Here is an 11,817-nt window from a genome sequence, read left to right on the forward strand (position 1 = left end):
CCCTGCCGGCACGGCGGAGCGGCTGCGAACCCCGGGCAAGGGGCGGTGGGGGCAGCGAATATTAAGCCCACAGTCGTTTCCTAGGAAAGCCTGAGCTCGTTTCCGTGCAACTGAGGATTAGGCCACCAGGCTCGGAGAGCAGCGAGGCAGCAGGATTCCCAAGCCACTTGTTTGAAAAAGAAATTTCTTGCGTGACTTGAACGGCAACCAGTCGAGTTATTGCTGCTGGTCCCTCTGCTTCAGCCCCTGCCCACGCCCAGCCCGCCCTGGGATCTCGCATTGTCCAGCTGCAGCTCTGGAAAATGTGCAGGTCATCCCGAGAATAGATACCTCACAAAAACAGCTACACACACAAAATACCTTGTGAACGTTGGGTTTTAATTTATTCTACTAAATACAGAAAAAAAGAATATTAAATTGATAAACTAGCCTACAACTGGAACCATTGAAGGAAAAAAAAATCCATCCCTGGTTATCTATTCTATCCATTAATAAATTATTTATATTTGTGCTTCTCTACATTTATGTTCTTCACTCCCTGAGCATAGTTTGATTACAATACTATGTGCTTCTGCATTTTTTTAACCCACTAACTTCCATAAAAACGTGAAAAAGAGTGCTTCCCCTCAGACTAAGTTTACGTTAAATTAAGCAAGGATTTAACAAGAAAAAAAAAAAAAAGCACGTAAATTTCAGTAAATACAAGACTTTAAATAAATTTGAAAACAACTCTGAAGCAGCGAAGCCCTTAATCCTGCTGGAGAAGCTCTGCTCTTTCAGACCCAAGAGGCTGCGTGTAACCTCACCGTGCACTGAGGTGAATGTACAAACTGAATGTGTTTGTCGAGATTTGTTAATGGCTCGGGGCAGACTGTGGGAAACACTGAACGTAACCAGTCATCTTAACTGTCATCTTAATTACAGAACGTAATGACGTAACTTGTCATCTTAATTACAGAATGCAGTGTACGCGCACAGTATGCCGCATTACTGCACAGCAGCGAGGTTGCTATGAAGCCCCTATGAAGCACCCGGTGACTTGGCCACGACGCTGCTAGCTGACGTAAGACAAAGCACATTTCCCGTCGCCTATGCGCCCATTTTCGGGAGCGTTCGAAGCGGGAGCGCCAGTGCTAAAGCTGGGCTGAGACCCGCCAGGCGCAGGCTCCCGGCACCAGTGTTTGAGCGCTGCCTTCCACCAGCGCAGCGCGCTGTTTCCCCGTGTGGCACCGACCGCAGCCCGGGCACGGGGCGGCCTCCCGGGGCGCCTGCCCGCTCGCACTGCCCGCCGAGCCGCCCCAGCCGGGACCAAGACCCACCGCCTCCGCCCTGCACTCGCCGCCCGCGGGGCATTTCTCGGCCGCCCGAGCGCCCCCGCCCGTCCCTGCGGCTGCCGCGCTGCTCCTCTCGGCCTGACGAGGCCCGAGGGCGGGAGGAGCCGGCGGGGGATGGGGGGGGGGGGGGGGGGGGGGGGGGGGGGGGGGGGGGGCGGGGACACGGGCGGAGCAGGCCGAGCTGCGGCGGCGGCAGCAGCAGCGTGAGCGCGGAGCGGGGCCCGGGAGGCTCAGCCGAGGTAGGGCGGGCTCTGCGCGGGGCAGTGCGGGCCGGGCCCCGCGGGCGGGCAGCGGAGACCGCCCTGCTCCAGCGGCCGCGGCGTTTGCGCGGGGCCCGGCCCGGCCCGGCGGCGCTCGGCGGCCCGGGGAGCCTGCGCTCGGTCCCGGCGGCGGGTCCGAGGGGACGGCTGGAGCCCCCGCCCCAGGGACCCACCGGCGCCTGCAGCGCGTCCAGACGGGCCGTGCTCTGACCCGCGTTTGTCCTTGTCCAGAGCAGGAGGCTCCCGCGGAGCGCAGCGGAAGGGGCTGCAGAGGGTTCCTGGCGGCGGTGAACGTGGGCGGCGCTGCTCCCGTTCTCCCTTCCGCAGGAAGCGAGGGGGTCGTGGCAGCGGTGCGAGGTGGAGGAGCCCAGTGTTTCTGGTTTTTTCCCTCATTCCTGTACGCTTGTTTTCCTCAGCAGTACCCATTTTAGAAAGAAAACGAATCTTTCAATTGGGAAATCCTTCTTGTTTTGCTCCTTTTTCATACACGAGTCCGTTGCTGACTTTGCCTGATACCCCCTGTAAAAGGTCATCAGAGCATCCCCAATTAAAAGCTTTTAAAAGATATAACCCAGTGCTTTTTTTTTTTTTTAAGTTGTCATAAGCTTCCATTTCTAACTCGGTCATATTTTAGATTTCTAGTGGTCGTTTCCATTCTTTAGTTGTTTCCACTTTTTCGTTGTTGCCACTATGATGATGAGCAAAGCGGATTAGATAACTGCATGAATGGTAGGTCCATAAAGGACTAATAGGATAAGCTGACAGATCTTCTTACATCCCAGATGCAACCATTCTGTGTGTTGGGGACCTGAGGAGAATGGCAGCCTGTCCTTCCCTAACAGTTTTCCAGTTCCTGCTGCTGGAGACACAGCAGAGCTGGATGGGCCATTGCTGGCATGGCCCAGGGAATTTCATAGGGTTCACAGCAAAAATAAGAGTCTGAGGCAGATTTCTGTCATGCCTTCCAAATGCAGAAAAACACAAAGGCGTGAAAACTGAAAAGACAAATTTCTAAAAGTCTTAAATAAATTTAGTAACTTAGAGCTTTTTTTTGTGATTCAGCCTTTTTTTTTTCCCCCCATGCCATGAGGGACAATGGAGCTGTGCAACAGCAAAAATGGAGTGGTCCTTCAACCCATGACTCTGGGGGTGGGGTTGTTTGGTTGGGGGGTTTTTTGTTTGTTTTTTACATCTGTAATACCTCCATCTGCTTTTCTTCATCGTCTGAAGGGTCTTATCACTGCCGTTGCCTTGCTGTCCAGTCTAGTTTTTTTATTATTTATAAACAAAAAAAAGACACAGCACTTGTCTTGTAGAAGATGTGTGAAGGATTAGCACTGAGCTACTCTGAGGAGGATGACGCCTGCCAATATCACTTTGACATAGGATATTTGACATTTCTGCATTCCCAAAAGAGGCTTGTGGTAATGATGTCCACAGCAAACAGTGCAGTATTTGAACTAATGTCTATCTCCTTCTTCCCTAGGGTGACAAAACACGGAAGAACCTCAGGATGTCTGTAATTCAGCAAGGGACGGCAACACTTCGTAAAGCAAAGAAAATCACTGTAAAAACGTGTCTAGATAACCCCTTTGTTTTTCAGTGGAAAACCATAGATGGAAAAGATATGCATTTTATACTACAGACCTTAGAAGAAAGGATTAAACATATTGGACTTAAAAAGATTGAGAGTCCAAGGAAGAAAAAACGTTCCCTTACAAAAAAACAAGTGGAAAGAAAGTGCGATACTGGCACCAACGAGCTCCCTAAAGAGGAGGAAACAGAAAGCCATCAACAAAAAACAGGGTGGACTGACATAAGTATCAGAAGACAGCTTGCTATTGGAGTTAATGAAGTTACAAAAGCATTGGAAAAAAATGAACTGCTTCTCTTGCTGGTGTGCAAGTCTGCAAAGCCTGCCATGATCACATCGCATCTCATTGAGCTGAGCGCAAGTCGAGCCACACCAGCAGGCCAAGTGCCCCGGCTCAGTGAAACAGTTGCGCCACTTCTCGGCTTAACATCCATTTTAGCACTAGGCTTCAAAAAGCAGTCTGATAAATTTACTGAAACGATAGAAGCAATAATTCCAAAGATACCAGCACTGCAAGTGCCGTGGTTTCAGGGCAGAGCTGAAGAATCTGTGGCTTATGCAGATACAGATTCTTCAGAAAATGAGGAACCTGATGAGCTTGCAGATGCACGGGGGGATGAGCTCACAAGCCAGAAGCGGAAGCGTACAGAAAGCAATCAGCCTGATCTTTCAAATGTAATTTTGCAGCCTTTGAAAATCAAGAAACTTGTCCCAAATCCCAATAAGATAAAGAAACCACCTCGCAAAAAGAAAAAGCTTTTTCAGCATAACTGATTGTAGTTTGGTTCAGTTAATATGATTTTTTACATGCAGAATAGAGTACAATTCTAACTGAATAATATTTTTAGGCTTTACAGTGTAAAGCTCTTGAATACAAGGTGAATTCTGTGTTGCATTCAGTTGAGGTACTTTCTGCTTTAACAAAGAATATTGCTCAGACTTAAGTGTCAGTCTTTACCTGAGGGTATTTCATTTGTAGTTGGAGATCAGAGAGTTCAAGTCGGTAATGAACATGCCAAAGTAATTTTAAGAGATAATTTATACATCGCTGGAATTAATGCAAGCATTAAATGAACTTTGTATCTTTACACAGATGAACATGGTTTAAGCAAAACAGATTTAAGTGTAATTACTCAAACAAATCAATACGAAAAGTGAAAGTTTATTTAAACAAAGGTCCATGCCAGTATAAGTCTTTTAAAGCTGGTTTCAAGTAAACAGCTGTAACAGCACAGGAGGACTTCCCTTTTGAACTCTATTATAGTTTTTTCTGCTGAACAATAAACTTGTTTTGGTCATGAATGTATGCAGACTTGGGTTTTACCTGGTACCTGATGTATGGTATGCTGGAGGAAAAGCTTTATTTTCAAATACAAAACACAACCAAATTACTACTGCTGCAGTATGAAAAAAAACCCACCTTCCATTATTAACACACATCCTGTAAGAAAATGCAAATCTAAACTCAATTAGATTTCTAAATGAAGTCTAGAATTATTTCCCAGGAAACTGAGATAAGCCATATACTGTTGTATATAAAGTAGATGTATATAAACTGCTACAAGACTGAAAACATACCATGTAACTTTTGAGTTTCCTTTAGTTTTACGGGGACTATGAAGTTTCCTAATGAGACAGTTGTATTATAGTAAGGAAGGGGAATATTGCTGCAATTCAGACAATCAACAGCCTAGGAATTTATTTGTAGAAGAAAGCATAAAATACCTTAACTAAGTTACTTCGTAGTTCCTTAAAGGTGGAATTTACACATAGTTTTCAGAGATTTGCTGATTCCAAACTTCCAGTGTCATCCGATAGCACATCTGTCTTTTAGATTTATTTAGAAATTACTTAAGTTCAGGATACCAACTACAAAGGCAGGCAACAGCAATGATTCTGTAGTCATGATGCTCCTTGAAGTTTAAACAAAACATTATGCTAAAATTTTTGTCCTTGTCTGAGGGTGGCAAGAAGAGGCAAGGTTTATTTTTCTTGCTTCGTAGTCCTTCATACATGTCCTTTGTTCTGGGTTTCTGGATGCATAAAACTTTGAAGGCATGCTAGCACTAGTGTATTTCATTCCCAGGCTGTCTAACCATAACATAAAAGTCTTAGCATTTACACAGAGCACAAGGATTAGCTTTGGTAAAGAACATAAGCACAGCAATCATCTTTCAAGCACTTTGCTGCCTGCCTAGATCTCTCTCTCTCTTCAGGGATTTGTGCCCCCTGTGAAGATAGGAAGTTACTTTGGGAAAGAAATTATAGATGTTTAAAAAGGCAGTGGGAAGGGTGGTGCAGCAAGCCTTACATTTCCCAATTTTTGTACAAACACCTCTTGGGTTTAGAGGAGTCTTATCTTCATAGCAAGCCTAATGCACAGGTTGGAAACACCTGTTTGGAAACAACAGAAGAGCCTCTCCTATTGAGCTGCTGACAGTGACACCCACACAGATATTCATCTGTTGTTAAGGACCTGCTTAGGAAGTGGAAGTGAGTTGAGATAATTTTCACCTCCCAAGTAACTGTCTTACTCTGTGGGTGTAGGCTGAGACACCTTCAAGATTCATGTCCTCTTGATGCTGTGATACTTCAGCAAAGCACTCGAGGTGAAGAGCACTCAACAGGGACAGAAGAGACCATGCTGGATTGCACAGCTGTTAGGTAACACGCACAGGTTCATGAACAGAACTCTCCAGGAACCGCCCCAGCACTCAGGCTCAGCTGCCCACTTCCCTCAGGCTCTCTGATCGACAAATTTTCTCTCAGCTATAGTGCTGCACAGCTTCTACAGGAGCATATCTCTGCCCTCTTTCCCCTCAGTTAACATGGAAAGTGAGCCAGAAAATGAGACAGAAGTTTACCCCTTGGGTTCAGAAGCAAATGGCACTATTTTACTAGAACAGAGCAAAAGAGTGGCCACGCTCCTTTCTTCATGTGCCCTAACCTGTAGATTTGCCTGCAGGAAACCCAGGTTCAAGTCTATCTTCTGCCAGGACATAATTGGTCCCATCACGGCCTCAATTTTACAAACAACAGTACTGGGGAGGATTTGCCTTTTCTGATTCCACAGCAGAGAGGAGAAAAGAAAACACCTGCCTAACATCTCTTCCACATGCATTTTTTTGAGGGGATGCAAGGCAGAGAACATGAGTGTATCTTCCACCTGGCATTCACCACCACCCATCCAGATTAGGGAGTGCTGGGCTGTGACTGTTTCTTAGCAAGGAGGTACCTTATAGATGAGGACAGAGCTGTGCCCTGCTGTCCCACCTCACATTAGGCAGCCCTGAGCGAGGATTGACAAGGCTTTGCCCTTAGAACTGAAGCAGCCCACACTGAGCCCCTTGGTGAACCTCCTCCTCATCCCAGAGGGCTCCAATGACAATGCCCTGCCAGGGGGGCACCTTCATGCCTTTTGGGAGTTAAAAACTTAGGTCTTCGATGGAGTTGAGATTAAATTCTTCTTGTTATCTCAGATACCACTACCATCAGTTCCATTTTCAGGCACTTAATTCTCCTCAGGCCTCACAAAGAGAGTCCAAACTTCCTCTGCACCATCTGTTATGGCTGCTACTAGCAGACAGATATCAGAGTGGCCAGAGATGTAAAGCCCAACTGCACCATTAGATCTCCTTTGAAGTCTTTAAATTCATGAGGTCCCAAGCTGGTGCACACCCAGGCGTCAGACAAACCACATTCAGTCCCTTCCTTTGTTTGAAGGAGGTCGGATGCTTTAATCACAGAGCTATAATGCAATAAGGGAAAGTATCACTGTTTCTAGGGCAGAGTCCTCTCACCACAATTCAACAAGAAAAAGAAACCAAAACACAAACCATTCACACATTGGAAAAGGAGCAGGAAGAAAGAAAAACCCCATTTGCTACAAGGAGGTTGGTAGGGCTAGCAGTTATGAAGAACAGACAAATTTATCTTCATGTACAGAATTAAACTTTCAGCAAAATCTGCTGTCAGAATTACAGGCATGTTTAAAAGGAAAGAGACATTTGCATTTCATGAGATATTCAAGTCACATTCAAAAGATGCTCACAGCACAGAGGCTTCACTACCACAATTTGGCACTTTCAGCTAGAACAGTTTCTTAATGCAGATTTTCTCAGTGCTCCCATTACTGCAGCATCCATGAGCTGAAAGAACTGCTATCATACCTAGCTATGACGCTACACTGGAATGCATATAAAGTGCTTCAGAAGCCACTCCCGTTGCTGAGCATTCATGAGGGAATTAAAACAGCTCCACCCAACAACAAAGACCAGCCCTCCTACATTTCAGGAAGTGCAGTACAGAGACTTCCAAGGACTGAGGGCAGAGCATTTTCTGCTTACCAGCCACATAGATAGCAAAACTTCTTGTTCCAAATTCAGGATAAAAACACTACCAGGAACAATTTATGAATACATATTTACACAAGATAGTTTTCATTCGAATTACAGACTTCATAGGAAATCAAAGTAGACAAAGGAGTATGTGCAATTTCGCAGAAGCGTTGAAAACATTCAAACTATAAACATCCTGATAGCACTACTAAAATTCTTAGTTTTACACACAGGCTGATGTTATTCTACTGAGGAAAAACTAAGGTTTTGTGCCACAACTGTAAATTAAGTACAGTAATGTATTATCATTCCGGCAACATAGATAACACCTGCACTGAACAGTGCGATACTGTTAAATCAATCCACTGATCTATTGAAGATCAAAGTACAAATCTGTATTTTTATTGATTTGGCAGCGTTGCTTACGGAGAAACAAATGCACTAGTTAAACCAGTACATTGTCATACTGCTCCAGTTACAAAAACATCCAGGACTTTCAGAGAGCTACAAACTTATCGTACTTCTTGATTTTCCTCAAATGATGATATCCACGTGAAGTAAATAAGCAAAGATACTCGAATTTGTATCCTTCATTCTGTTACAATGACAAACATACACCACCACTTAATAAATAGAAATGCAGCAGTTCATCCACATAATAGCAAATATTTTTGTACCCTAATCCACCACTGAAGTTCAGTTTGTACAAAACAGTCTTTTCTACAGAGTGGAAAAAAATACCTTCTTCTCATCAAGGTGCAAGCTAAGCTTTGAAACTTAAATGAATGTGCTTTTTATTTTTTTCATGGACAATAGAAGAGTTTCATGGGCCTTCTGATCTATCTGAAAATGCATAAATTTGGTCTCATGTGGATGTTTTCACTGTTCAGATTTAATGGACTATTTCAGTATCACCGACGTTGTGCTTTTACTCCTCTTGAACAATACCATTCCAAGAGTTATGGAGATCAAATTAACTCAAAACGATGACCTCAGAGTTCTAGAAACATGAGTGTCCTCATTGTAATACAAGACCAACCTAAAGGAAGAAGAAAAATTTAGCATTTTAGTTCAAGTATGGCAATAAATCTAAACATCAATAGTTTTTTGCACCTCAATTATGGATCATAAATAGGGCCAATTAAAAAAGTTATTTTAAAACTTCTGCCCATTTCTGGCCAGCGTAGATTACTGTACAATTACACCTAACAGAATTCAGAAACTTTTTTTCTCCCTTACCTTTTCGGATTCCATGCCTGGACACCTCCAGTTGTACAAATAATACTGCAAATTTCCATCTCCAATCCCAAACTTGAGTTTTTCCAGGAATGTTTTGTTTTCCATTAAGTCTAGTGCATTGAACACATCAAATCCTTTCTGGCAACAGCAAAACATTTTTAAAATTTTACTTTTTAAAGTTTCAATTGACACTTTACACAGTGGCATACAGTATCCAAGAGACTAGGCTAATTAAAAGGAAAAAAAGACAATTAAGTAAATCTTGTCTTTTAATTAGGTACACACACAAAGACATATTCCTAATAAAAACTGAAGTATAATGCACAGCTTTTCTTGAAGATTATCTCCAAGGGGGTACAAATTTTATAGCTATTTTCAGGGTCTAAGGTCTAAAGAGTCCCAAAGGCATCTTCTGTAATTTTATCCTTACAGATACACATTTTTTAAAATCACATACAGTGTTTTGACACACATGGCCTATTCCAGCTGAAGCTGCATAAATACAGCTTACAGTGTTTTTCATCAATTTATCATTCTGTTAATGATAAACATACTTTTGTGACTCAGTCCTTTTCTGAAATGCCACTGTCTTTAGAACTCAAATATTTCACAATAGTCCCTCCCCTACTCATGCAACCTTTACCAACTCTTCTCTTCATAAACCTCCCAAATTCACCACTCGGAGAGCCATTTTTTCTCTGAGAAGAGCCACGTGGCCAAATCAGTCTCAGTGCAGCAACACAAACATACCCAAATCCTAACTTACTGTTAACTCTCAACAAGCAACATAAACTCAAGGTCAGTTAAGCCATCACAATGACGACCAACATGTATGGACACCTGAATTTGCTTGGGGATGTGGATTTAAGTGCAATTAATGGCAAGGGATTCTGACCTAAGATCTTGGAGTCTTAACAGCAGCAAGGTAGTGCACCAGCATGACATGATGTACTCTTAAGACAAAATTAAGTTACAAAACAATACTGCTCAATTACTTAAGTACAAGAAGATGGGGTAAGCAACATTCAGTATAAAAATCAGGTGTTTTTTTTTTTTCTTTTAAATGAGCATCCCATATCAGAAAAAAAGGGGATTGAAGAAAACGAACATTTTAAGCTCTACATCACAACTATTCAAAAGAAAGTCACAAAGCGCGGACAGTAAGTTTAGTAAGGTTTCCCACTACCTTGCAAAAAGATCACTCTGTGTGCAGATGAAGCTTTGCTAAGTTAAATGTGCTGTGAAAAACCACACAGAAACAAGACAAATAAGGTGGCGAGGATTTGACACTTGGCATTGAAAGAAGATTTTGAAATATTCCAAGTTAAGAATAGATAGTAACAGAAATCTCAGAAGGCAGGAAGGGAAGCAGGGGAGAATAGAGAAGCACTGTAGGTACAGACACATTAAGCTCTGCAATTAAGCATTCAAAATTCAAATAAATTATGAACTCTACAGATGTTTTAATTCAGTATCTAAACATTTGCAGATGAGGTTCAGGTTAGTATCTTATGAGAGGTACAAAAAGGCTCCTGTTCAAAGGTACTTTCTCCACAGCTCTAGACAGACTACTGAAGCAGACTCAGAAGTGAATTTCTTCCTTATTTCTAAGCTCCTGTTCTAGATCTAGAAACTGAGTATCATCTTCCACAATAAAATACATAGGGTTTTGGAGGGATTATCCTGATGCAAAATCCCACTTTCTCCATGCAGAATGCATGGAACCTAAGCAAATAACTCTAAATTCTGGGTTTTACTTTGAGGGTCAGGTGTTTTATCCTATAACTGCCAAGATTTTACTAGACTTAATTTTAAGCTAATTTTATATGGTATGATATGAAGATATAAATAAACATTAAACTGGCACACAAACCCTGAAAGCAATTTGCTGAGTTAGATTTGTACCTCCAAACCCCATTATTTGGAGTGAAAGTGCAGAAGGGATGATAGTGTGTTGTCCCCAGCCAAGAGCCAAACTCCCTCACAGCCTGGGGCTTGCTCCTCTCCCACAGGATGGGGAGAAAACAGAAGGCAGGCAAGACATCTTGTGAATCGAAATAATGACAGTTTGACTCAGAAAGCAAAAGTGCAGGCACAAGCAAAGCAAAAAGAAGAATTCATTCACTACTTCCCCTCAGCAGGCAGATGTCAAGCTCCTTTCTGGAAAGCAAGATCTCAGCACGCATGATTGTTAAGGAAGATAAATGTTATCCCTGGGAGTATCCCCCCCTTCCTCCTCTCTGGCTTCAGCCTTTATTGTGGAGCAGAACATCATACAGGATGCAATATCTCTTTGGTCAGCTGGCATCAGCTGTCCTGGCTGTGTCCCAGCTTCTTGCCCACCCCCAGCCTACTCGTGGTGGGGGAAAGAGAGAAAGACTTGAGGCTGAGCAAGCACCGTTCAGTAACAGCCAAAACACTGGTGTGCTATCAGCCCTGCTTTAGTCACCAGGTGCAGCACCATATGGGCTGCTAGGAAGAAAGTTAACTCCATCCCAGCCAGACTCAGTATGTTTGTAAACAAAAAGCTGTGAACAGGACTGCATTTATCAGTTCTCTTTCCTTGCCTCAGCTCTCACCATGTAAAACTCAAGTGCCAGATCTGCAAATGTTATTAGGCATCTAATGATGCAGACAGGGCTCAGCAGGTACTTTTGAAATCCACAGGTGTGTAAATCCCATTATTTAACAGGATTTATATGTATGTATGGCCAGTCTCTTCGCGAACGAAGAACCGGGGAAGGTTTTTACACCTTCCAGCCTGCGCATTGGATTTTTTAGGTGAGACACAGTGTGCGCGGAACTGAGCCCACCCTTTAATCCTGAGGTTCATCTGCCGGGGCCAAGCACGCTTGGACGGTGGCAGCGAGGTCCTCAGGACGTAGATGGATTGCCTTATGGGCTAACGAGCTCCATCTGCCCGGGGAGGGGCCCCGACCAGGAATCGAACCCGGGTCTCTGCAGTGACAGTGCAGTGTCTTTTCCCCTAGACCACCGGGGGCTCACAGGATTTATATATATTGTAACTATATTATGATCCACTCAGAAGAAAA

The 11,817-nt window shown here is 43.5% G+C and overlaps 2 protein-coding genes across 5 annotated transcripts in view; one reads left to right on the top strand and one right to left on the bottom strand.

Annotated features, from left to right (window-relative positions):
* The first annotated feature begins 1,515 nt into the window (after positions 1 to 1,515).
* On the top strand, positions 1,516 to 4,127 carry RPP38 (ribonuclease P/MRP subunit p38). Of its 4 annotated transcripts, none has more exons than XM_027898712.1 (2): positions 1,516 to 1,573; positions 3,081 to 4,127. In XM_027898712.1, exon 2 carries the CDS (start codon positions 3,108 to 3,110, stop codon positions 3,960 to 3,962), a length of 855 nt encoding a protein of 284 aa, XP_027754513.1. In that variant the 5' UTR covers positions 1,516 to 1,573; positions 3,081 to 3,107; the 3' UTR covers positions 3,963 to 4,127. The 4 variants fall into 4 exon arrangements, with proteins under 4 accessions (XP_027754513.1, XP_027754512.1, XP_027754515.1 ...); XM_027898711.1 differs by lacking the exon at positions 1,516 to 1,573 and adding an exon at positions 1,837 to 1,951; XM_027898714.1 differs by lacking the exon at positions 1,516 to 1,573 and adding an exon at positions 1,862 to 1,964.
* A 2,773-nt stretch (positions 4,128 to 6,900) lies between these two features.
* Positions 6,901 to 11,817, bottom strand: part of NMT2 (N-myristoyltransferase 2) — a 34,031-nt gene continuing 29,114 nt past the window's right edge. Inside the window, exons 11-12 of the mRNA XM_027898710.1 lie at positions 8,765 to 8,902; positions 6,901 to 8,564 (exon numbers count right to left, since the gene is read on the bottom strand). Of these exons, the coding sequence (XP_027754511.1) occupies positions 8,544 to 8,564; positions 8,765 to 8,902 (159 nt within the window). The 3' untranslated portion in view covers positions 6,901 to 8,543. The remainder of the gene's footprint in view (positions 8,565 to 8,764; positions 8,903 to 11,817) is intronic.

The sequence above is a fragment of the Empidonax traillii genome, unplaced genomic scaffold (assembly GCF_003031625.1).
Source record: "Empidonax traillii isolate 1590-97213 ecotype Southwest subspecies unplaced genomic scaffold, ASM303162v1 scaffold619:size634076, whole genome shotgun sequence".
NCBI lineage: Eukaryota > Metazoa > Chordata > Aves > Passeriformes > Tyrannidae > Empidonax > Empidonax traillii.

What these genes read in the sequence shown, in the direction of transcription:
- RPP38 (XM_027898712.1), top strand. Translation starts at nt 3,108, where the DNA reads ATGTCTGTAATTCAGCAAGGGACGGCAACACTTCGTAAAGCAAAGAAA.